This window comes from Benincasa hispida, chromosome 1, assembly GCF_027475165.1.
Source record: "Benincasa hispida cultivar pf3 chromosome 1, pf3_genome.v1.1, whole genome shotgun sequence".
Lineage (NCBI taxonomy): Eukaryota > Viridiplantae > Streptophyta > Magnoliopsida > Cucurbitales > Cucurbitaceae > Benincasa > Benincasa hispida.
The window spans coordinates 45,751,171-45,776,201 of NC_143478.1; the positions used below are offsets into that span (position 1 = coordinate 45,751,171).

Genomic DNA, 25,031 nt, shown 5'->3' on the forward strand with positions numbered 1-25,031 from the left:
TTATCATCTTTTCTTACTAGATTTACAATCGTGGATAAATCATGGATGCACAAGAGTAGATTATCCAAATATTCTGAATTTGGTATAGAAAACTTCATAAAATTTGGATTTTCTAATACAAATAACTCCTATATTCGTTTTCCTTATTTGAAATGTGGGGATTGTGAAAAGTATAGTAGCAAGGATATTAGAGATCATTTATATGTCAATGGGATTGGTGAAAGTTATAAAATTTGGTTTTGGCATGGGGAAAAACTTCCTAACTCATCATTTTATAGAGAATTTTCTAAGCTTGACACCCATATGTATGAAGAGACTGATGTTGGAAGTTTAAAAGAAATGGTTGAAGTTGCTCACGAGGAATATTCAAGAGATCCGAATGGATTTGAGAAGTTTTTTAATGATGCTGAAAAACCATTATACAAAGGGTGCACTAGGAAGGGAATATGAGAAGATTCATGCATGCCCTAATGATTGTTGTTTGTATAGAAAAGAATATGTAGATGCAATTGAATATCTTGAATGTGGTGAATCAAGGTGGAAAAAACGGGAAGGATACAAATGAAGGAAAAAAAACATTACCTTCAAAAGTGATATGGTACTTTCCACCAATTCCACGATTCAAAAGGCTTTTTAGAAGTATTGATTGTGCTAAAATCTTGACTTGGCACGTTGATAAAACAATTGTAGATGGTAAGTTACGACATCCAGCAAACTCTCTGGCTTGGAAGTTAGTAGACTCTAAATGGCTAGACTTCGGTTCTGAACCTAGGAATCTTCGTTTAGCATTGTTAACCGATGGAGTAAATCCACATGGTGAAATGAGTTCCAAATATAGCTGCTAGCCTGTAGTGATGGTTATTTATAATCTTCTACCATGTTTGTGTATGAAAAAAAAGTACATTATGCTATCAATGTTGATTTCAGATCCAAAACAACCACGGGATGACATTGGCACATACTTAGCACCACTAATTGAAGATTTAAAACTTTTATGGGAAAGTGGTGTTGAATGTTATGATGCTTATCGAGAAGAACTATTCAACTTACGGTCAGTTTTGTTATGGACAATCAATGATTTTCCTGTATATGGTAACCTAAGTGGATGTTGTGTGAAAGGGTATAAGGCATGTCCAATTTGTGGAGACAATACATCTTCTATAAGATTGAAATATGGGAAAGAATGGCATACCTTGGACATTGAAGATTTCTAGCACGAAATCATCTGTACCGGCACCAAAAAAAAAGTTGTCTAAGGGTCAAAAGAAACTTGGTACAATTCTAGAACAACTGTCTGGGGAGGATATATATTTAAAAATCAAAAACCTTGAATTTCCTAAAGGAAAGAAGAACAATATAAAACAAACCACGAAAGGAAGTTCAAAGATTTGTTGGAACAGGTTGTCTTCTTTTTCTCAACTGCCATACTGTAGGAATATCTTGGGTACGCTTCTTGATATTCCAAGGAAAAGTAAGGATAGATTGAGTGCTAGATGTGATTTAGTTCATTTAAAAATTTGACCAGAGCTTGCTCCTATTAGCGGTGACAAAAAAATCTTCATTCCTCTCGCATGTTATACTCTTACAAAGGAAGAAAAACATTGTGTTTTAAAGACATTATCAGGAATAAAGGTTCCTGAAGGTTACTCTTCGAATATTAAAAATCTTGTGTCGATGATAGATTTAAAGCTTAACAGTTTAAAATCTCACGATTATCATGTGCTCTTACAACATTATTTCCTATTGCGATAAGATTAGTGCTACCAAAACATGTTCGGTATGCCATAACTCGATTGTGTATATTTTTCAATCCGGTATGCAACAAGGTCCTAGATGTGCAACAATTAAAAAAGTTGAAAGAAGATATTGTGCTTATATTATGTTTATTGGAGAAGTATTTTCCTCCTTCATTTCTCACAATTATGGTGCATCTCACAATACACATAATTAGGGAAGTCAAACTTTGTGGGCCTATATATCTATAATGGATGTATCCCTTTGAAAGATTCTTGAAAGTCATTAAAAACTCCATAAGAACTAGATATTGTCCAGAAGGTTGTACTGCTAAAAGTTATATAGTAGAAGAAGTCATTGAATTTTGTTCTAATTTCCTGTATGAAGTAGATTCTGTTGGGGTTGGCACTCATAATTCACAAGATTGTTTAGACAACTCAAATATTGGTAGACCATTGTCCAAAGGAGTTTCTTTCAAAGTTAAACAATAACTTTTATATCAAGTTCATCGGTATGTTTTGAAAAATACAATTGATGTGCAACCATATTCAGAGTAAGTTTTTTCAATGATTTTGATTTTATTTTTTCATATAGTTTTATGATATAGATCTAACTATACAATGTTTCAATGTTCACTTCAAAGAAAACATATGATGGCTTTGCAATTGCAACATCGAAATAAGTCCAAAAATCAGAAATGGATTCAAGAGGAACATAGTCGGACTTTTATATCTTGGCTACGAGAAGATGTAAAATGTTCAACCTATTATTTTACATACACCTTTTAATGCCTGAGTTGGAATGGAAATTCTCCTGCTAGGTTGCAACTGAGCTTGAAATGGGAAATACTGAAGTTTCAGATAACTTGAGGTGGATTGCTCATGGTCCTCATCCTTTTGTGATTACGTATGGCAGTTACGTAACTAATGGATGTCGCTATCACACAAAATCTTGTGTAAGGATCGAAGTGTACAAAATAGTGGAGTTAGTTTAGTTACAAAAACAATGCAAACATCTAGTTAAAAAAAATAAAAATCTCATCATTGGAGATATGTATTTTTATGGAGTGATACAAGAGATATGGGAACTAAATTATCATACATTTAATGTTGCTGTGTTTAGATGTTATTGGGTTGAGAACAATAGTGGTATCAAAATCGATGAGCTCGGTTTTGTCTTAGTCGATTTAAATAGAATAGGTCACAAGTCTGATTCTTTTATACTAGCAATCCAAGTAAGACAAGTATTTTATGTTGAAGATCCAAGTGATGTTAGATGGTCAATTGTACTTACCCCACCACAAAGAGACTTTGAAGATAGATATAATGCCGACGAACTTGGAGATACAATATTACATTGTCAAGGAACACCCAATGATATGTTGAATGTTGATGTACATAATGACTTGGATGAGAACATGTCAACATATGTACGATCGAATTATAAAGGCATATGGATACCTACATAACATTTTATGGGTAGGTTCTATATTGTGTAATATGATAATTATTTTTTAATTTATAATTTTTATCAATCACATTTGATTTTTTGTTTGCTTAATATGTATATAATGCTAATTGTTTCTTAAATTTGATTGCCAGTTTTTTATTTATACACCACATGGAGCATAGTACAGTGGGTGACGAAGATTTAGAGCTTGGTGACAAAGAAATAGTAGTTGTTAGGTCAAATGAACCCACCAATCAAAAGAAAATAGAATGGGGAGCTACTATTATGTTTGATGTAACACGTATTAAGAGTGCGGGAGAAAAGAAGTTTGGGAAATACAATGAAGATCACGTACCCATGGGTGAAAATGGATCTATGTTAAAGTCTTTCATTGGGTCCTCTACGCATTATCATGTACCTATTATATATACATCTTGGAAACGTGTGCCTACTGAGTTGAAAGATAAGATATATAGTACAGTTGAGGTATATATATTTAACTTTTTAGGTTGATAATATTGTAGATGTATACGTAATGTTTTCACTAACTTCTCAATGTTTAGGCCGCCTTTGTAATTGATACAAGATCTAGGAAGAATATTATGAAAACTGCAGGCATGGCTTTTTGTCAGTTTAAGAGTTGAGTAACAACAAAATACATTATGTCATTTAAAGATGAACCTCAACTTCTAATAAATCCACCAAAAAAGTATTCATTTATTGATCAAAGTGATTAGGAAGAGTTTGTATAGGAAAAAAGACGGTTGCAGCAAGAACGTCGATTTAAGAATAAGTACAATCATCGAACTTCAAGGAAAGGTTATGCTAACCTTATTGAGGAGATGGTAAGAATTTAGTATATACTCTCATAATTCCTAAATTTATCACAATATCTATTTTTTTTTTCTTCATTTTAATGTAGAAGAAAGTATCTTTAAATGAAAGTGATTCGATCGAGCTAACCTGCGTAAGAAGGCTCGAGTTGATAAGAAAGGAGAATACAACAATAAAGATGTTCAAGAAGTCATCAATCGAATAATAAGACAAGTATGAAATTTACATGAAGTATATGTCATATAGCTTAATTATATTAAATTTCATTTCTTTTTAGGATGAGATCTCAAAGAATAATACAGATCCATTGTGCCACAAACATCACTCTCCCAATGATGTCCTAATACAAGCTTTGGGTACTCAAGAAAGGCACGGGCATGCGCATAGGGTTGGCGGTTTTGTTACTCCAACAACTTACTTTCATACAGTGAAACAAAAATAAAAACATGGGAATGATGAAAACAAAGAAATTGTAAGTGAGAATGAAGCATTTCGCCAACATGTTAGAGAATTAAAAGCTTGTCTTTAAATGTCATCTTCTACAACATTTTCTAGACATGGATTTGCTCCAGGAAATTTTTAGCAGATGAGATCGAATCTCAAGATAAACAAAAAGACAAGATGAAGATTGCATATGAAAAAAAAACAGAAAGAGAAAATTAAGATGGAGGAGATTAAGTCCCCAGAGAAAAGAAGAGACAAGATAAAGGTGAATGTAAATTGCAATACAAAAGATTTGAAAATCTTCAAGTGACACTAATAAAATCAATTAAGTTCATCAAATGTCTAATTTTTCTGCTTTATATACTTTTGTTGCTATGATTTTGCTACATTAGGAGAAATCTTCAATGGAAATGACTAAGAAAAAAGAAGTTAGTGACTCAACATCTGTTCTTCCGATATCTTTGAAATCCATTCTTAGATATGCTAAGAAGGTGATGGCCAAAGAGTCTAGTATTTCTTTACAACTTCCAGTTGGACTTTTTGGCATCAGTCGAAAGAGTTGTGTCCTGTGAGAGGACATAATTAACTTTTGTAACATGGATGAAGTCAAGACAATGACTCTAATGGCTTACATGGCATAAGTAATGTTATTACTTTTGTAGACTTTAGTTCTAACGTTTCTTTTCAATTTTGGTTGTCTATATTTATGTTATAAATCTTTTGTAGGTACTTGCACTCATCCTTTATTGATTCAAAAGAAAGTTCATAATACACTTTTGTAAATCCATCTCTCATTTCCTCTGGACATAACTCTCGGAAAGTTAAAAGTCGGAACCTGTATAGTAGACTGATGGTCTCAGAAACAAAATAAATAGTTCTTGCTCCTTTTAATCTTGGGTGAGTTAAAACACGTTTTGTTTTTATCAATTTTCATTAGCAATAAAAATACTAATTATATTTTATTAACTAGTTGTCATTGGGCACTACTTGCTATAAATGCATACGATGACACTGTGTACTACCTAGACTCAATGAGGACAACATCACGGGTAGATATAAGATATATAAACTAACACGTAAGTTAACCATTTTTATTTGTAGTGTTTCTTTTAAAGTGTACTTTATTTTAGAATTTGTGATTATTTCTTGACAAACAGGGCAATTGCGATGTTTCAATCTCAAAAGAATAATAAGAAAAGCTGGAAGCAAACCTTATCGAGAACAATAAAGGAAAGTATAAACTAACAATGACTACTTATTCATCATATTAAGTAGATATCTAATGCGTAAGGATTACTTCATTCTTATTTACTGGTTTTTTCTCTATAGTGTCCTCTACAAGTTGGAAGCACCGGATGTGGATACTACATCATGAGGTATATAAGGGATATTGTGACCAAAAGAAGCATTGTCATCTTAGATTTGGTATGTTATCATTATTTTGACATTTCAAATAGCATACGGAAAAATAGAATCTATTATAATATTTGGCTTTTATGTTTATAGATTGATACAAGGAACTCGTACTCACAAATCGAGTAGGACGAGGTGTGGATAGAGTTGGCTGAATTTTTTGGGTTGCTACATGTGATTGTGGTTGGTCATTTTCGATGTGTTTGTTCTGCCTGATCAATTTCTGGGTTTATTTCATATCCTTATAGGTGTAATATCTTTTGGTATTGTTCAAATATGCACTGGGGGGAGGGGGGAATAGTTTTGGATTGGTACATGTGATAGTTGTTATGTGGGTAGATGGATGGTTTTGGAAATGTATTTTTTGAAACTGTTCATATTGGGTTGACTGTTAGAATTATGTTCCTTATATTGTTTTAGAAGTGTCCATCTAGGTTAATCGTTAGAATTATGTTCCTTAGGTTGTATTATTGACAATGTTAAAGAAATTATGTTTTTATAAAGAGATATTGGTGGTTTTTCGTTGATTATAAGTTTGTCATTGTGTGTTTATTGTTTATTTGATTGATGAATTTATGTCATATATATACCAAATGTGGTTGATGGATCAAAATACGGGAGCAATTATAGGTAAAAATATCAACATTATAGATTTTTCTAAAAAAAACACAAGCAAATTTCTTGACCTTTTTTCCTTGTCAAAATTATAGATATTCTTGACATGTTTAACAGGTCAAGAACTCACATATTCTTGACATTTCTAACATGTCAAGTAGGATATATCTTGCCCTTTTTTCATTGTCAAGTTAACAAAATTTCTTGACTTTTTTCTTGTCAAGAACGTCCATATTTTTTACATTTGAAACATGTCAAGTGTTTGTGTTTCTTGACGTTTTTTCCTTGTCAAGAATGCTCATATTCTTGACATTTCAAACATATCAAGTGTCTGTATTTCTTGACGTTTTTTAAATGTCAAGTGTCACTTTTCTTAACGTTTTTAAAACGTCAAGAAAATCGACATTCTTGACACTGGCTTCTTTGACGTTTTTAAAAACGTCAAGAAAAGTCATTCTTAACACTTAAAAAAAGTCAAGAAACACTATTTTTATAGTAGCGACTCTTTACCTCTCAATTGGATATCTCGGCCTGGCCATTCGTCTGAGGATGCTAAGGAGTCAACACATGGTGATGGACTCCATACTTCCTCGGAAGGGCTTCAATGTTTCTGTTACAGAAGTGGGAACCTTGGTCACTAATTATAGCACGCGAGATGCCAAACCTGGAAAATATGTTAGCCTTCAAAAATCCTGAAATAACAACATTGTTAGTTTTAATGGGGATAACGTCAACCCACTTTGACACATAATTGACGGCTAACAAAATATGTAGATATCCATAAGAATAGGGAAAGAGTCCCATAAAATCCATGCCCCATACATCAAAAACTTCACAAGTAGGAATTAAGTTTAATGGCATTTCTTTCCTCCTAGAAAGTGATCCTGATAGTACTGACAGAATGATAGTACTGACTCAAATTCTTCATTTGGGATATACCTCCTAACGATTTGGTCAAAGCAAATCTTCCAAAGGTAAGATGGATCCCAAACGGAGTATTTAGAGTCACTATGCAATTTAGCTCTCCTAGAAGTAGGCATATCATGAGGGAACTTACCAATCACCAGGAAGGTAACCATGTTAGCATACCATGGTATTGACGTGGTTTCTTGGAACAGATACTCGTCAGGAAAGTCCTCTTGCATGGGTATCAAATCTTCTTCTTGCACTATCCTGCTCAAGTGATCTGCTACTGAATACTCTGATCCCCTCCTATCCTTAATGGTTAAGTTGAAATCTTGAAGGAGAAGAATCCACCGAACAAGTCGAGACTTGAACTCCCTCTTAATCATGAGGTACCTAAGGGCAGAATGGTCAATATAGATTGTAATAGAAAAATCAAGAATATTAGAACGAAACTTATCGCAAAAACAATAGCCAAAAACTCTTTTTCAGTCATGGTGTAGTTGATTTGAGTGAGGTTAAAGGTCCTTAATGAAAAACATATGACGTGGCTCTTCTTGTCAATCTGTTGCTTCAGAACGGCTCCCACTACTAGATTACTAGCATCACACATAATTTCGAATAGGATGTCCCGTCGTGGGGGCTAAAAAATTGGAGTAGTGGTCAACTTCTCTTTCAAAGTGTCAAAGGTCTTCTGGCATTCCTTACCAAACTCAAATGGAACATCTTTCTGTAGCAATGTGGATAGAGGAAGAGCTAATTTCGAAAAGTCCTTGATAAAATGCCTGTAAAAACCTATGCTTCCAGGAAAAAGAACGAATTTCCCTAATGCATATAGGACAGACAAGGTTAGCAATGAAATCTATCTTAGCTTTATCAAATTCAATGCCTTTAGAAGAAACAAGATGTCCTAACACAATATCATGGGAAGTCATGAAATGACACTTTTCGTAGTTAAGAACAAGATTTGCTTCAATGCAACGTTTCATGACCATACTAAGGTTGTGCAAACAATCATCAAAATACTCTCCCTAAATGGTAAAATCATCCACAAAGACCTCAATACACTTTTCTATATAATCTAAAAAGATGCTTGTCATACACCTTTGGAACATATCTGGGGCATTGCAAAGCCGAAATGACATCCTTCTAAAGGCGTAGGTCCTATAAGCGCAGTACAGGTTGTCTTTTCTTGATCCTCTTGAGTGATTGGGATTTGGTAAAAACCTGAGTATCCATCAAGAAAGCAAAAGAATGGCTTCCCGACAACCCATTCCACCATCTAGTCAAGAAAAGGAATTGAAAAATGATCTTTTTTTTGTTACCTCATTAGCTTTCAAAAGTCAATGCACATCCTCCATCCGTTCTGAATGCGCATTGGCACCATCTCTCCTTTATCATTTTCAACTATCGTCATGTTGATCTTCTTGGGCACAACATGAATTGGACTTACCAAATTACTATCAGAAACTGGGTAAATGATGTTGGCCCCATTAAGCTTGATAATCTCTTTAAGAACAACCTCCTTCATTGTGAGGTTAAGCCTTCTTTTAGGTTGCACCATGACTTTGGCTTCATCCTCCAAGGTGATCCTATGCGTACAAAAAGAAGGATTTATCCCTTTAATGTCGTAAAAGGTTCACCCAATTTCTTTCTTATACGTTTTCAATGTCTCTATTAGAGAGCACTCTTGGGTTGGTGTCAATTCTCTAGAGATTATTACAAGAAAGGTATTCCCTTCGCCTAGGTACACGTACTTCAGATGATTGGGGAGAGTTTTTAACTCAATCCCTTGTACCTACAAATTACCGAGACCAATGTCAGAAGAAGGTTTATCATTGTTGCTAACATCAATAGAAGAAAGAGATAGAAAATGTGAATCCAAATCAATACAGGGACTATCAACTCATTAAAACCATAATCATCATGCAAAACAATCTCATCCACAAAATCATGAGTTTCAATCATGTATAGAGACATATATTCTTCAGGAAACTTCATTGCATCATACATATTTAATGAGACAACTTCCCCATTAAATTCTACAGAGAGACATTCTTTATCAACATCAATCTTTGTTTCATAAATAGTCTCCCTAACAAAATGGTAGAAGAAGTAGGTGTAGTAATCTCATCCATCTTTAAAATGTAGAATTCAACAAGAAAAATTAAATCTTTTACTTGAAGCAAAACATCCTCAACTACTCCTAGAGGCTGAATATAAGATCTATCAACCAACTGAATACACACGGTAGTTTTTTGTAAATCATTTAGTTTAAGATTCTCATACACATGATAAGGCATAACATTAATGGAGGCTCCTAAATCAAGCATAGCATGTCGAATAACTCTATTACCAATAACACAGGGCAAAGTAAACATACCTGGGTTACGAAATTTCTTAGGCATATTTCTTTTAAGTAAGGCCAAAATGTTTTTACTTATTACCACACGTTCTTTCTCTTTACCTATCCTCTTTTTCGTGCAAAGCTCCTTAAGAAACTTATCATTGCATTTAAGAGAGCGATATTGATCTGAACCTTCTAAATCATATCTATGAGTTCTTCATCCTTATTCTCCTACTTCTGTTTTGCCAACCTACTAGGGAAAGAAGCTTTAGGTACATAAGGTTCAATTGAAGGCAAAGAAGATGTACTTACCTCGAGAGTCGATGGTGGTGCCTCATATTTTGCTTCACTTTTCCCATTTTGTTTGATTTCCTCTTCTTGTTTAGTTTCCTCATAGGACTTACCATGAGTTAAAGCAGGTTTTGGTGGAATGGCAATTGGTGGTGTCAAAGATGGAAGCTCTTTCCCGCTTCTAAGTGTGATGGCACTCACATTAGCATAGTCCGGTTGACCAGGTAGCTTTTCCGAACTCTTACCTTCTAGACGGTCCATCACTATGGCTAGTTGAATAACCTAAGTACCCAAATTTGCTAGCCCCGTCCTTGTCTCGTGTTGCAATGCTTTAGTGTCCTATGACAACTGGATGGAGTTCTTTTGCAGCTGGTGAATGTCCTATTGGAATTTTAAAGAATGTTCAACTAAGTTTTAATAATGTCCTCTAATGACATACCTAAAGAAGATGATGATGGTTGATTGGAATGGCTTGAATTTTGGTGTCCTTGCCCTTGACATCCCCATTTGAGGTTGAGGTGATCTCGCCATCCTGGGTTATAAACAGGGGCATGAGGGTCATACTTTCTCTGGCAACCCCCAACTACATTTACTTGAGCTTGAGGATACGCTTCAGATGAGTGTCCTAACACACTGCAAGCTCCACAGCTCTTGACTTGGTCATTCCTCCTTGCGCCATCTATGTAACAAGAGCAGTCAAGTTAGATAATTGTGATCTCAATTCCTTTACCTCAGAAGATAAAGATGGATCAAACTTAGCAGTTCTAGTTCCAAAATTCTGATCATTCTCAGCCATGTGCGAGATCAACTCATGGGTCTCCTTAGGAGTCTTATCAGCAAGAGCTCCTCCAGCTGCAAAATCAATGGAACTTTTGTCATTGGACAGTAAACCACTATAGAAATACTGGATCAATTGGTCAGATATCTGATAATGAGGAAAACTAGCACATAAATGTTTATATCTCTCCTATTTAATGTTGTTTAATGCTATAAATATCCTTTCTAATCGAATTGGCTCTAGAAGTCAAAAAACAAATTTCTAGAAATTTCTTTTTCAAATCATTCCAGGTAGTTATAGACCCGAGAGCTAAGTAGTAAAACCAATCCTTAACACCATCCTGTAATGAAAAAAGAAAGACTCTAAGGTTTAGTTGTTCTTCTATAACCTCATGGGATCACATACTTATGCACACCATGTGGAAATCTTTTATATGCTTGTGCAAGTTCTCTCCTGAAACTCCCCTAGAGACAGGTAATAGATTTATCAAACTAGGCTTGAGCTTGTATGGCACAATGGTTGGAGGAAAAATAATGCACAAGGGTTGTTGATCCACGTCTGGTTCAGCTAACCCCCTTACAGTTTTCTCCCTTTCTGTCATGATGTCTTCTTCCTTTACTTCTATCAGATTGTCAGCAACTTGATGATCTTCTTCTTTCAATGTCTCTTTTCTCTGTTCCCTTCGAATTCACCTCTCCTCTCGAGTAATATCTGCAAAAAAAATTAAGCTCTACACTCCCAAAGGAGCGGGTCATACACGAAGGAAAAATTGATAATACACTTTCTTTTTTATTCAGAATTCTAAAATTGCCCTAGGCTAGTTGCCAAATTTCCTCAGCAACGGCACCAATTTGTTCATGGTTAGGTATTATAGATTCGTTGTTGCCTATGATCCTCTAACTAAATAAAAGAAATATGTTCATTGAGCTTAAAACTTACACCAAAAGAGAAAAACAAATAGTAAGCATGGAGTCGAATCCACAGGGAAACAATGAACTAGCTAGGAAGATAAAAGAATTCCATATAAAGGGGGATTTTGGTTTGGTTTGTAAAAAACTGAATTAAAAATAAACATGTAAAGAATTAAATTTTGAACGAGATTAAAACGTACAATTGGATTGAAATGAATCGAGAAAAGAGCTCTTGGAATACGTCATTATGTTCAATTTCAATTTGCTAAGAAACGACGTTGATTCCATGAAGTCCACAACCTATTAGTTAAATTAATAGCTCATTTAGCCAAATTTGAGATTAATCAATTTGACCCTAAATTAATTTTAAACTCTTCCTTCTCGGCGAAATCTAAGCAAAAAACTAATTCGCAATAAGACTAGGGTTCATATGTTGTGACATCCTACAAGTTGGAAAGCCTAGAATCATAGTATGATTTATTGAGTAAGATTAAACTAGGGCAAACAAGCGTGAGTTCAAAAGAAGTCTTAGCCGACACAAGCATTCCTAATTTATGCAACCTAATCTACAAATATGCATAGTGCCATGTAGATTTTGCAAACAAGAATATAATAAAAATGATTTGTTAGATCAATTCTATCAAGTTCTATTAAAAATGACCCAAATCAAACTCAAGAGTTCATAGAATTCAGCATCCTTAATTAAACATACTCAAGAAATTGAACAAACTACTAAACCTAAGAAGAAAAATTACCTAGCCTTATATCTTCCTCAAATCAATAACAACAATTGAGAAGTTGAAAGGCATAATGAAAAGGATTGAAAGATGAAGAAGAAAGAATGATAAAATCTGAGTGGAAACTCCTCAAAAATTGTCTCAATCATGGCTCTAACTCGTTCTCCCTTCGTTTTCCCTCGCCCCCCCTCTCCAGCTGGAACCAAGGATTTCTACTTGTAATACGATCGCAGCGTCGCAACACTACCAAGAGTGTTGCAACGCTCTTGTCGAAGTATGCCTCAAGTGTTGAAGGAGGGGCGCAACGTTGATGCGAAGCTGCATTGCACGTGCGAATTCAAAATGCCTGTTGAAGTTCGTAGCATTGCGATGCCCTAGTCAGCGTTGCGACTCTGTCCTATTCGCATGCTTTCTGTCCTATAACATTATGCTGGAGCGTTCCATTAATGTTGCGACATTGGCTACTTGTCCCAAAAGTGGTGTTTACTGCCTCTCAACATCACGCGAGGGTCAAGGGAGGTTGCAATGTTGCCCTCAATGGCCGTTTGATAATTTTGATGTCTTCTTTCAACATGGTGCATCCAACTCCCATTTTTTGTTCTTTTTTGTTCGGTTTTCATCCAAATGACATGTTTGACCTTGGGATCAATTTACCTATAAATTAGAAAATTTCATAAGAATTATTCAATAATAGCGGGATTAAGTACATAATATTAGCTCTTTTTTAGAGCTAACACATGACTTGGTATATACATATAGCCTTGAAATTCTTTCGTGTAAATCAGATTAATATGTGATGAGATATAATGAAAGAGCTGCTTCTTTTAAACTTTGTTAACCAAAAACTACATAATTTTCCTTTCCGAAGTTTTTTCTAAGCCTCCTTGTATTGTGAATTTCTTATAGAAGTATTGATCAAGATTTCGTGTGACACGATTCAAATTTCATAAAGAAAATTAAATCCTTAATTTATGCTAATTGTTATGGTGAATTTGGAACCGATCAAATAGGTCAAGTAAGTTTGAGATCAAATCAGTCCTGATAGTAACCAATAATTGATCTAATAATAACTAATTTTAATTTATGTAAGATGAGAAAAGAGTCCTCTCATTCTAATCATATAACGAAAAAGTAAATTACAGGTCATTCTCCCAACAAAATACATTATTATAATTTCAAATATGAGGTAACTTGAACTAGATCTTAATTTGAAACTGAAGCTTTTGACTTCTTCATTCTCGAGTTCTCCATCTCTGACTTTGGCATCTGAGTCATTTTTCTTTATTTTTAAGTCCTTCATTTTCCAAATTACAAATGCATCATTGTTGTAACATGTAGGTCAGGTGTGTTCTCCGCTGTCAAGATTTTGACATCAACATTAATTACAACTAACTTATTCTCATGAATTTTGCTAAATTGCTCATGAGATTCAAGCATCTTGAAATCTAAGAATTAATAAATAGATCCTTTGATCCATTTGCTAATCTTTCTTCAACCAATCAAATTAGTGATAGAAAACTAGTTTTTTTAATAAATAAATAAATAACATATTCCCTACATGTTATTTTTATAAAAACTCGTGAAAATTAAGAAATTTATAAATTTGAAGGAAAAAATTCAATCTTTTACAAAGTTTTTTTTAGGCTACTTTATTTATTTTTTTTTTCCTTGAAAAAGCTATATGTATGTGTTGCTCCCAAACCTTTCAGATTAAGAAAAAAAGTTTGATCTGTCCTAACTTACAACAATTGCCAATTATAAGCTTTCATGTCATGATATAGTTATTGAATTGGTGATTTTTTTAAAGAGGAAACGCCACTTAAAAGAGGTAAAAGTCATTCCCATAAAATTGGCAAGGAATTTTTGTTTAATTCCTTCATAAATTCATCATTACTGAAATACCCAAAAAGTTGGTAATAGGAGTAGATTAATTTTTTTTTTACAAGTCAATACACTACAAATCAACCAAATGTGATTCTCTTATTCAAAATTATTGCCATTATGGACATTAAATAGATTACTATTATTGATATATTTGGTGTTATGCAAAGATATGAAATATGTTGATCTTTGAATTGTTGTTATCCAACAAAATAGATTAGTGCCATCATAGAAAACAAATAAACAAATAATAAACATAGAGTTTCTCATATACAAGTTAATGAGCAATGAAAAAAAAAATATACATCATCATAAATTAAAATAAACTTAGAGAAGTGGATAAAATAAAAAAGAATGAAGGTCAATCTAATATTTACCATTCATGAATGTGTCAAAGAACTTGTTGTTTACTCCTGTTCTAAAAATGAGCAACTCAACTTCACTTGTTATATTAATCTCAGTTTGAGCAGGTACAAAAAGCACATCTCCTTCACTGACAACATCGCTTCTATGTGATTCTTCATTCAACAGCATCATCCCCTCTCCTCCAGCAACCAGAAATATCGAAGGACCAGGGCTCGCTGGAAATAAAACCGATTCCCCCTTAGGAAGAACACAACGATCTATCTCAAATTCGTCAAATGGTGGAATGTACTTTGTTATGTATGGATTCATGGGAACTCCTTGAAGGATTTCAGGAAAACCCTACAAATTAAAGCATATAAACATGTCAGAACTTTTGAACTCTGGCCTTTTCGTCTTTTTCGTGTAACATCCAAGAACGTCATATTGAAACTTTTGAAGAAGGGAAATTGTTGGAATGGGTTCCAATGGAAAAGTTTACCTGTTTGTAGGTAAGCATGGCACAGAGAGTCTGGACATCGCGAAACTTGGGAGTTAGACCAGCCCGGACAACGTTATCGGACGTTGCCATGCACTCAATACACTCACCCCTTATGTATGCATGAGGCTCATTTGCCCCAAGGTACAAAGCTTCTCCCGGACTAAGCTTCACGTAATTTAAGAAAAAGGCTGCTATAACGCCCACGTCGTCTGGATATTGCTTCTCCAGACTTAAAACCAAAACTTCCTTAGCAGTTAGTTGTCTCACCTGAAGAAAGATAAAATAAACAAAACAAGGGGCAGCTAGATGAGCACAGATCATAAACTACAGGACCAAGTGTACTTCAAACATGGAATACAAGGCGGATACAGAAAGAATGAAGTAACATCAAACAGAAAAACAAATGTTTAGAGAGTAACATCAAGAAGTGTACTTCAGAACATACAGTTTAATCTAGAATGAAATCAAGTAGAAATCAAATTGCTTTTGAAATGTTATGGTCATGCTTTACAAAGAGCAGAAATAAAACAGAAGAATAAAGGTTAAAGAAGAGGTTCTTTTATCTTCTTTTCCACAGAAAACAAAACTAAAGGGCATATGAATACACAAGTTCTTCATTGGTGAATGCTGCTGTAACATGGCCTTTGATTCCTACTTTCTATAGGCAAAAAAGAAAAATAATGGATCACGTGAAGAAGAAAGCTTCTATAGAAAACCAAATAAAAAATTGCGTAGTCACCTCACTTTGAGAGTGCAGTCGCCTCTTCAATTCGGATGTCGCTTTCGATATCACTAATTTGGAAGCCGACATCAACTGGGTAAAAGCCGACCTCAGAGCAGACTTCAGATCCTCTTCATCGTCTTCATCATCTAACAACAACACTCTGTTTGTGGCTGCATTGCCAATCATTTCTACAATTTCAGGAACAGTATGAAGAACATCTTTTAGCTCCTGGAAACAAAAGAAAATAAAACAACCGATGGTGTCATTTAAACAAGACAAAAAGACATAATTTATTTTGAACATGAGAAGAAAAACAATGGACTGAGAAACAAAAAGTTATCTAAAACCCAGAAAAGAGAATTATTTGTTTTCACAAAAAATTGACTTCCCTAGTTAAATCTTGTGAGACATTTCAGAAAGATTGCAAACAAGGTGGAACATATAATCATATTATTCACCACAAATTTGCTCCATCACCGACACATTGAAAAGTCATACTCAAAAAGTGAAAAGCAATCTTGCTGCTAAAAGGAACACATTAAATCAAGCCACAAAAATTAAGGACATACCAGACATTTCACTATATCAAAACAGAACAATGAATTCAACTGTTCTAACTATATACATAAAATATTTGATTACTCGTCACATCAAGATTAACAAGTCTAAAAGAAGGTTCTGTCAAAGAAGGAAAAAAAAAAAGTATAAAGAAGATTGAACATAAGCCTGACGAAAGAGACCTTTATAATATAATAGTTTAATAGATCCAAGAGAACTGAAATCAGATAACATTCCATTTGAAGTTGAGAAAAAAATTCAAACAAAACTAAAGAAGACAAAATCAAGGGGGAAGCATTAAAATAAACTTAAACAAACAAATCCATGGAATTTCAATGATAAACTAGAAGATTTGGGGTTCCCAGTTAGAGGGGAAAATCGATAATAATTCGTAATTTACCTCGAGACTGATGAACCCACACAGAGCTTCAAATTCCGTAATGGCCAGCGCCATTTCCGGCTTGTGATTTGCATCTCTATAAACTTTAGGTTGCAACATATGAAGTTCTTTAGCCAATTCCTTATCGGGATGAGCTTGAATCGACAACGGTTTCGCCACAGAAAGAACCTAAAAACGAAAATCAAAATGTAAACGAAGAAAACGACGAATTCATTAATTTGATTAACCAAACATCAACACGGTGTGTGTTCATACCTTGAACAGAAAGGGGATATCAGAACCCCATTTCTGTACGACCTTATCGCCGAGAACATTGGGGTTTTCCAAAACCCATGACTTCAAAGAAGTTGAATCGGAGTCAATCCCGCCGCCATTCTCACCGGCGGCGGGAATTAAAAACGACGGCCCAGAATCGTGAGTTCCCATCCAGAATTCAGCGTAGGGTTTATCGGAATCGATAATCGATCCAGAGTTCAAAGCGAAGAACCTAGCGACACGAGAATCTTGTCCTCTGATTCCCCAATCGTAAGTCTGAACGGAGCACTTCAATCGGAGGACATTGCTCTGTTTCTTCATGGAAAAAGCGTCAGACTCCATGAAATCACAGAGGGAAAAAAACAGGGGAAGTGAAGAAGAAGAAGAAGAAGAAGATGAAGATATGGGAAATTCAGATAAGGTTAAAGGGGTATAAATGGAAGCTGAAAGCCATGGAAAGAAGCCAAAGGAAAAGGAATTTGCTGGTTTTTGAAGAAGTTTTGAAGAGAGGGAAACAAAGTATCGTAATGCGACTAGGAGAGAGAAAGAGTAAAGATGACGTTTTTTCTAGAATTAGTCAAAATGTTGACTTTTTACAGTTTTTTTTTTCTCTTTTTTAAATAAATTTACTTTCATATTCTCACGAGAAGTTATGCCGATATATTGTCTTCACTTCATCGTAATATCAAGTGGCGAGAAGTTCTTTAGAATTTGATTCTCAATCTCGTGATGCCTCACGTGTCACACAGAGCATGAAATAAAAAAAATACTTTTTTTAAAAAAAAAGTAACTTTTTTTTATCTATTAATTTCAAAATATTATATTTTTCCTACTTAAATTTTGAATTTTATTTTAATTTCGTTTTTGAATTTTAAAATGTTACAATTTTAACACAAAATTTGAGTTTTAATTTCATTTGATTACTATGTTTTAAGATTTACACTTTTAATATCAATCATTCATTAATTACTCACTTCAATTTTTTTTTGTTGATTTCCATTAATAAATTTGAAATAATTCTAAAGTGAAATTTTAAATTTAATTTTAATTGATATGAGAAAATTTTCATTAATAGACATTAATACTAAAAACTGAAAGTGAGTATTTAGTGAAAAATGGATGTTGAAAGTGTAAATATTGAAATTTAGGAATCAAATTGAAATAATACTTAAGGGTTTAGGACAAGGAGTTGGTTATTATACTCTTAGGTTATTATAGTTAGGATATAATAGATTATTTTAGTTTAGATTATAATATTATGTGTTTGAGGTGTAAACATTAGTTTGAGAAGTAAATAATAAACATTGTAGCAACGAATAAAAAAAATGATGAATGTAAACTAATAAAACTATAGCAAATAATAATACCGTAACAAATAAGAGTTTTGAAATAGTATTGACCTAGCTAATTGGGAGTTTTGAAATAATATTTACTATGACAAGGGGAGGTTATTATAGTCTTAAAATAATTCTTGCCCTAAACGTTCTCCTAAATCTCAAGAGTAAAATTAGAACATTTAAAACCTAAAAAAAAAAAAACTCAAAATTTAAGGACTAAAAGTGTAATATTTTAAAATTCAGGAGTCAAATAAAAATTAGATCGAAAATCTAGTAATATAAAAGGTATTTTCCCTTAACTTAATTTAATTATTCTTACTTGTAGAGTTTGGTTTTATTTGAGTGGTTGTAGTTATTTTGTTTGACATAGTAGCTATTTAGTTTCTAACCATGGTTAGTTAAGTCATAACTAAAGCTAGTTAGATTGTCTTTATTTAACTTAACTCCCATTAAAAATGTGAGTTCTTCCTTGTTCTCCTATTCTCTCTCAATAACTAATGTTTGTTTTGTTTATTCCATGGAAGTTTTTAATTCACTTGTCCTTATTTTTGTCGAGTTGATTAACTCACTTGTCTAGCATCGTACGAAATCATTTCAAGCTAGTTTTCACCATCCTATCACGCCAACACTTGAGTAAAGTTGTTAAATTGAAATGGAAAGTTCTAAACTTTTAACATGTTGGTAAAATTTAAGTACTATAGTAGGTATTAATACACTATGTATCTTTAAAAAAAATTATTCAATGTGAATATCGTTACATGATCTTTTACGATACATGTAGAGATGTTTATGAGTTAATTGTAGTCATAAAATTTTAATTTTAATTTTATTTTTAATTAAAGTGTTTGATTGCTTTTTTCTTTTCATTTTGTTAATCATCTCATTAAATCTTTAGCAAAAGAATTCTCACTAATTCTTCATTGACGAAAATAGATTTATAGATTCTCAAAACTCCATTTTTAATAATTGAGACTTTTAATTTTTTTTTTCCTTCAAAAGCTTTAAATCTATCTTGAAAAGTAAACCATTTCTTGGACATTTTGAAAATGAAGTTTGTGCCAATGACAAACATTCAATGTTACTCTATTTGTTCTATGAAGTGCTTATAATTTAATGATGTGCATGAGTTTAGAACTAAATTGCTACCTACAAATTTTCTAAATTATTGTAGTTAAAGGGTATGTGTAAATATAAAAATAATGTGAACTAGATCACATCTTTTCCCATATTTGTTAAAATATTTCTTGATATGGGAAACTCGCATATACATCTTGAGCATTCTTTTAGTCCACTCCTCTAATCCGAACACATGTTGGAGTAGCAATGCTGGAAATTATTATAACAGACAATACTTTATACCACTGGGACTGGATCATATAGCTGCATTCTCAGCTTCCTCAATGATTTCTTGGCTCATGTATACAAGAGACAATCTGTTGACTATACTATAATGTGAGCACTACTCCAAATATCAATATAATTGGTCAAGTGTGGTTGACAAGAACTAGAAACGTTAACATTGGCTAATAATCCTATAGGTGCCATTGAACCGAAAAAAAAGTTGCAATTTTTTTTAATTGTATTTGATGGAAAGACCTAAAATTGAAAGGAAAAAAAAAAAAAAAGTAGAAAAGAAGAAAGTAACCAAACAATGAAACCAAAAAATGAAACAATTTTTTAAAATTTTTGTATTTTTTTTTTAATCTTCTTTCTGCTCTCACAATCATCATCTTTTCTTCTCTCTTAAACATCATCATGTATGTATTTTTTGCAGTTTCATCTACATATCAATTTTTTTCATTTTTTTCATATGTTGTATTTATTTTTGTTCGATTCCTTTTTTATTTTGATTTGTTTTTGTTTGATTATATGAGACCTTTTGTTTTCTTTTAATATTCTTTTGTTTGATTTGGTGATTTTTCTCTATTTAGATTTTGATGGATCGTTCTATTCTTAAATTAAGTTCTAATAGTATATCAAATAGATAAAATGATCCAAACTTATGACAGATTGTTTGTATATCAATTATATGATTGATATGCCAAAAATTATATAATTCTCAAACTAGGAACCACCGCTGATAATCCAAAAATCATGATAACTAAAAATATAATACTCAAATAAATACATTTGATATATATATATATATATATATTAATTGGAAAGGATATACTAAATATTGACATACTAATGGATTAGTAAAACTCATAAAAAAAATTAAATTAAATTCGATATATTAGTAAAGCTGATATTCTTAATATTTGGTATATCAGTTCTACAACTGATCTACAAGTATACCTAAATATTTTGTAGATTAATTTGAGTGATTATATCATTTGAGAATGGTCAATAATTAATTATTTAAGTTCAAAGCTTTGTTTTACAATTATTGCTGAATTAGTTTTGTTATGAAAAAACTATATGTTGTTTAGAGATATTGTATTGCTAATTAACAGACCTAATATAAAATATATCGAATACCTATTATTGTATTTCAAGTATATTAACAATATATCTGATATCAATCAAGTTTCAAATATATGAAAGTATGTCAAGAGTATATCAGATATCAAACAAATTTTAAGTATATCAATAGTATATCATATATCAAAATCAACTTTCAATATGTATGAGTAGTGTATCAAACATCAATTAGTATATCAATTGTATTTTACATATCCATTATTATATTTCAAGTATATAAGTTATATATGAAGTATAATAATATATCAAATTGTATTTAAAACATTCATTACTATATTTCAAATATACAGGTAGTCTATGAGATATCAAATAACTTTCAAGTATAGTAAATCAATCATTTTTCACATATATCAATGCTATTTTAGATATCAAACAACTTTCAAGCATATCTATAGTATATATTGGATATCAATCAAGTGATTCGCATAATTTAACCGTCGTACTTTTTGGACTTTTCTAAATTAGCAATTAAGTTCTTATTTTGTTTGTCTATCAGTATCTATCAATGATAGTTCTAAAATTTTACTATATTTCGTAAATATTTTGATTTATTTTTCTATATTTAAAAACAACCCTTTTAAAAAGTTACTTAAATTCAAAGATATTCCATTAACTACATATACTTATTTATTTCGTACACTCAAGCTTATAATACTCATTTTATATAGTAAATATATATTTTTATATATATATATATTCGTGAATATCTGAACCAGTTTGGACATATTTATACCAATTTCGCTTTCTATAATACTATATAAACTATCTTTAACCATTCACAAACTCACAAAAAAAAAAAAAAAAAATTACAAATTTCGTATAAATCTAGATTTATTAAAACGATTGGCCAAACAACTTTGTATGTCTTATTCGATGCAAAATAACATGGAATAAAATAAATTCACTTTATTGACATTTAAATTAGCTAAAAGGCCTACGCAAGAGAGAAGAATCTCAAGTGATGTTTTGTGTGCTTGGCTAAGGGGAAGGACAAATTCTAATTCCTTGAGCTTTATGTTATACTTGCAACTTGCAAATGGAAGTTGATAAGAGAATTAGGCATCTTTTTTGTTTTGGGATATCCAATTCTCTTTATCCCTAAATCTTAAAATTATTACCAAAATGTATTAACATTTTCTACTCTTTTTTCTTTTCTTTTCTTAATATCGCTCTAAATATACTAGCTATTTTTTCTTATTTCAATTTAAAAAAATTATAGTCTTCTACAATCTTGTTGAAAATATTAAAGTTTGTGCATTAGAATGCATGTCATGCTTAAATTTTATAGTTACTTTGGCAAAAGAGGGATGGTGATTGATCTTTAGATTTGTATTAAATTAACTAAATTAAAAATTATTATTTTCAAAATTTATCTCTAATCTTACCCTAAAATTCTCAATCGAGAGTTTATATAAAAAGATGGACATTAAGAGTATGTTTAGTTCGCAATTCAGATTCTGTTTTATATTTTCAGATTTATTGAATCCAGCGAATATATGTTTGACAAACAATCCAAATTCTGTTTTTGAAATCTGTTTTTGGTCCAAACAGTGCAAATACTGAAAACAACATTTTTATGTTTTTTTTGTATTGAGAATTTAAATTTTAAAATTTGGAATACATAATTATTTTAAATAAAGATAAAAATGTTTATAAATATAGTATGTCATGTTATAAATCCAATTTAATTTTTTTAAAGAATTAAAAATTAAAAAATGTATTATGTAATGTATTATAAATTACATTAGGTTAAATTTCTAGTTTGGTCCTTATGATTTGGATAAAGTTAAAAGTTAGTCCATATGATTTTAAAATTTAGAATTTAGCTCCTATGATTTGATAGTCCATATGATTTGTTAAATGCTCAATCCCTACCATAGGGACTATTTATTATGAAGCTTTTATCAAACTATAGGGGTAAATTCTAATTAACCATAATACGTAAATTTTAACTTATTCCAAACCGGATCAAAAATTTAATTTTTGTTATAAATTATATAATATTACACAACAATAATTATACAATTCTTTAACATAAAACATATTCATAAATAGATTAACAATAATTTATTGTCAACTAATATTTAGTGGGTAACTATAACTAGTTTACAATTGTTTAAATTAGAATTTAATTTCTGAACTCTACTACGTGCTACCAAACTCATATATCTGAAAACATGAACTACAACTCTATTTTCATTTAATTCCTTGTTTTCGAATTTATGTTTTCATATTCTTTACCAAACAGGCTCTAAAATTACAAGTTTAGAAATTTAGTCCCTGAACTTTAAGAATTGTGTCTATTAATTGATGGAATTTTAAAATTGTCTATAGGTCCCTAAACATATACAATATATTTTGTTTAATTAATAGGTCATTGACAAATTCAAAATTTTTAAAATTAATTGATGTATTACATATATATATATAATCTTAATTTTAAGTTTAATGGAACCCAGTGCCTTAATGGATAACCATTTAGGAGCATTTGGTGTAAGGAATTGGTTATTATAGTTGAGTTATAATAGTTTATGTTTGAGGTCTATATTATTTTAGTTTGAGAAGAAAATAGTAAACAATGTAACAAAAAATTAAAAAAAAATGATGAATGTAAAATAGTAAAAACCGTAGTAAATAGTAAATATTATAGCAAATGAGAGTTTTGAAATAATGTTTTTGAAAATTAAGTTTTAACATTACTTTCACCTGCATGCATGTTTCTATATTTTGTTATATTTTTTGTTAATATTTTCAAAAACCAGATTAAGTTTTGAAAATTAATAAAATAATCTTCAAAAAGTAGTTTTTGATTTCTCAAATTTTGATTAGAATACAAATATGTAGTTTATAAATATGAAAATCAAAATCGAAAAATTTGGAGGAAACAAACATATATAAACTTAAAATAAAAAATAAAATTGTTATTAAACAAGATCTAAACTTTCGATCTTGTGTCTAGCTAAACTTGTAATTTATTTATTTAAGAGCAATTACATTTTCTTTTTCTTGTTGAGAAGATAAGGGCAATTACAATTGTTAACAAAATGAGCAACATTTATATTTGTTCTTTTTAGATACCATTTTTCACTTTATAGAGCATTTTTGCTGTATAGATAAAGTTTGTATACATCCCCCCCACGTATTCATTTCACCATACAACTTCATTGAGCCTCTCTTTGAAACTATATCCATATTCTTATCCCTTTCCTAAATGCCAAAAACCTATATTATAATCATGATTTTTATAGTTGAACAACATGGTTAAATTATGAATTTTTTTTTTTTTTAGTTCTTGAGTTATTCAAATTAACATTTATGACTTTATTTATTGACATATTTATGATGGATGTCTATTCTTCTTTTAATTTTTTATATTGATTGCACAAGAGACACGAGCATAATCGAGATCCATCTCCATTGTGGGGTAAAAGATATCTAAGTTCAAATCCTTTATTTCTCCACCTCACTGAACCCCAAAACCAACAGAGAAAAAAAAAAACCCTAAATCCCAAGAATCATCTGAAAGACGAAAAGGAATTGGAAGCTCTAGAAGGATGGAAAGACATTACATTTCAGTTTGATGGAGGATAGTAAGGAATAAAGTTCATACTATTAATCTCGTGGTTTGAGGTTCAATTCCCCCACCCTACACTTTAATTACAATACCTCTTAAAAAAAAATTATATTGATTTATGGTCTCTATACATTCATTGGTTTATCAACTTTTCAGATTATATTGGCATCCATTCCTAACACGACGTTAAGATTTTGGATTGATTTATATATATATATTATATTTGTTAGTAATTTGTCCAACCTTAATTTATGCACCTTCTTTTGAAGGAAGATGTCCGTTATCTAAAGTTACTTTCCATGTGAGATTCTTTCATTTTGTTGGCATATGAAGAGGTAAGCTTTTAGCATAAGTTATTGTTGAATGGGAGGTTGTCATTCAATTATTCATAAAGTAAAGTGATCTTCAATCCAAAACGCATATGCCAAATTGAATATATGCGTACAAGTAACACATTTTTTTGGCCTTTGGACCTAAGTTCCTCCAAAGGGTTTGTGTTCAATTTTGGTATTATTAAC

General features: G+C 31.6%; 1 protein-coding gene and 2 pseudogenes across 1 annotated transcript; 2 read left to right on the forward strand and 1 right to left on the reverse strand.

Moving 5' to 3' along the window:
* The first annotated feature begins 3,354 nt into the window (after positions 1-3,354).
* LOC150038484 (uncharacterized) lies at positions 3,355-5,033 on the forward strand (annotated as a pseudogene).
* A 24-nt stretch (positions 5,034-5,057) lies between these two features.
* On the forward strand, positions 5,058-6,090 carry LOC150038485 (uncharacterized; annotated as a pseudogene).
* A 7,421-nt stretch (positions 6,091-13,511) lies between these two features.
* On the reverse strand, positions 13,512-17,650 carry LOC120067589 (mannose-6-phosphate isomerase 1-like). The gene is made up of 6 exons (XM_039019135.2): positions 17,119-17,650; positions 16,864-17,031; positions 15,921-16,133; positions 15,182-15,448; positions 14,715-15,042; positions 13,512-13,811 (listed from the first exon to the last, which is right to left on the reverse strand). The coding sequence occupies exons 1-6, from the start codon at positions 17,458-17,460 to the stop codon at positions 13,765-13,767; spliced, it is 1,365 nt and encodes a 454-aa protein (XP_038875063.1). The 5' UTR covers positions 17,461-17,650; the 3' UTR covers positions 13,512-13,764.
* Positions 17,651-25,031: the final 7,381 nt, after the last annotated feature.

Coding starts and splice junctions, on each gene's coding strand:
- LOC120067589 (XM_039019135.2), bottom strand. CDS start 17,460: ATGGAGTCTGACGCTTTTTCCATGAAGAAACAGAGCAATGTCCTCCGA. Junction 17,032..17,118: donor ATATCCCCTTTCTGTTCAAG/GTATGAACACAC, acceptor TTTCGTTTTTAG/GTTCTTTCTGTGGCGAAACC. Junction 16,134..16,863: donor GTGGGTTCATCAGTCTCGAG/GTAAATTACGAA, acceptor TTTTGTTTCCAG/GAGCTAAAAGATGTTCTTCA.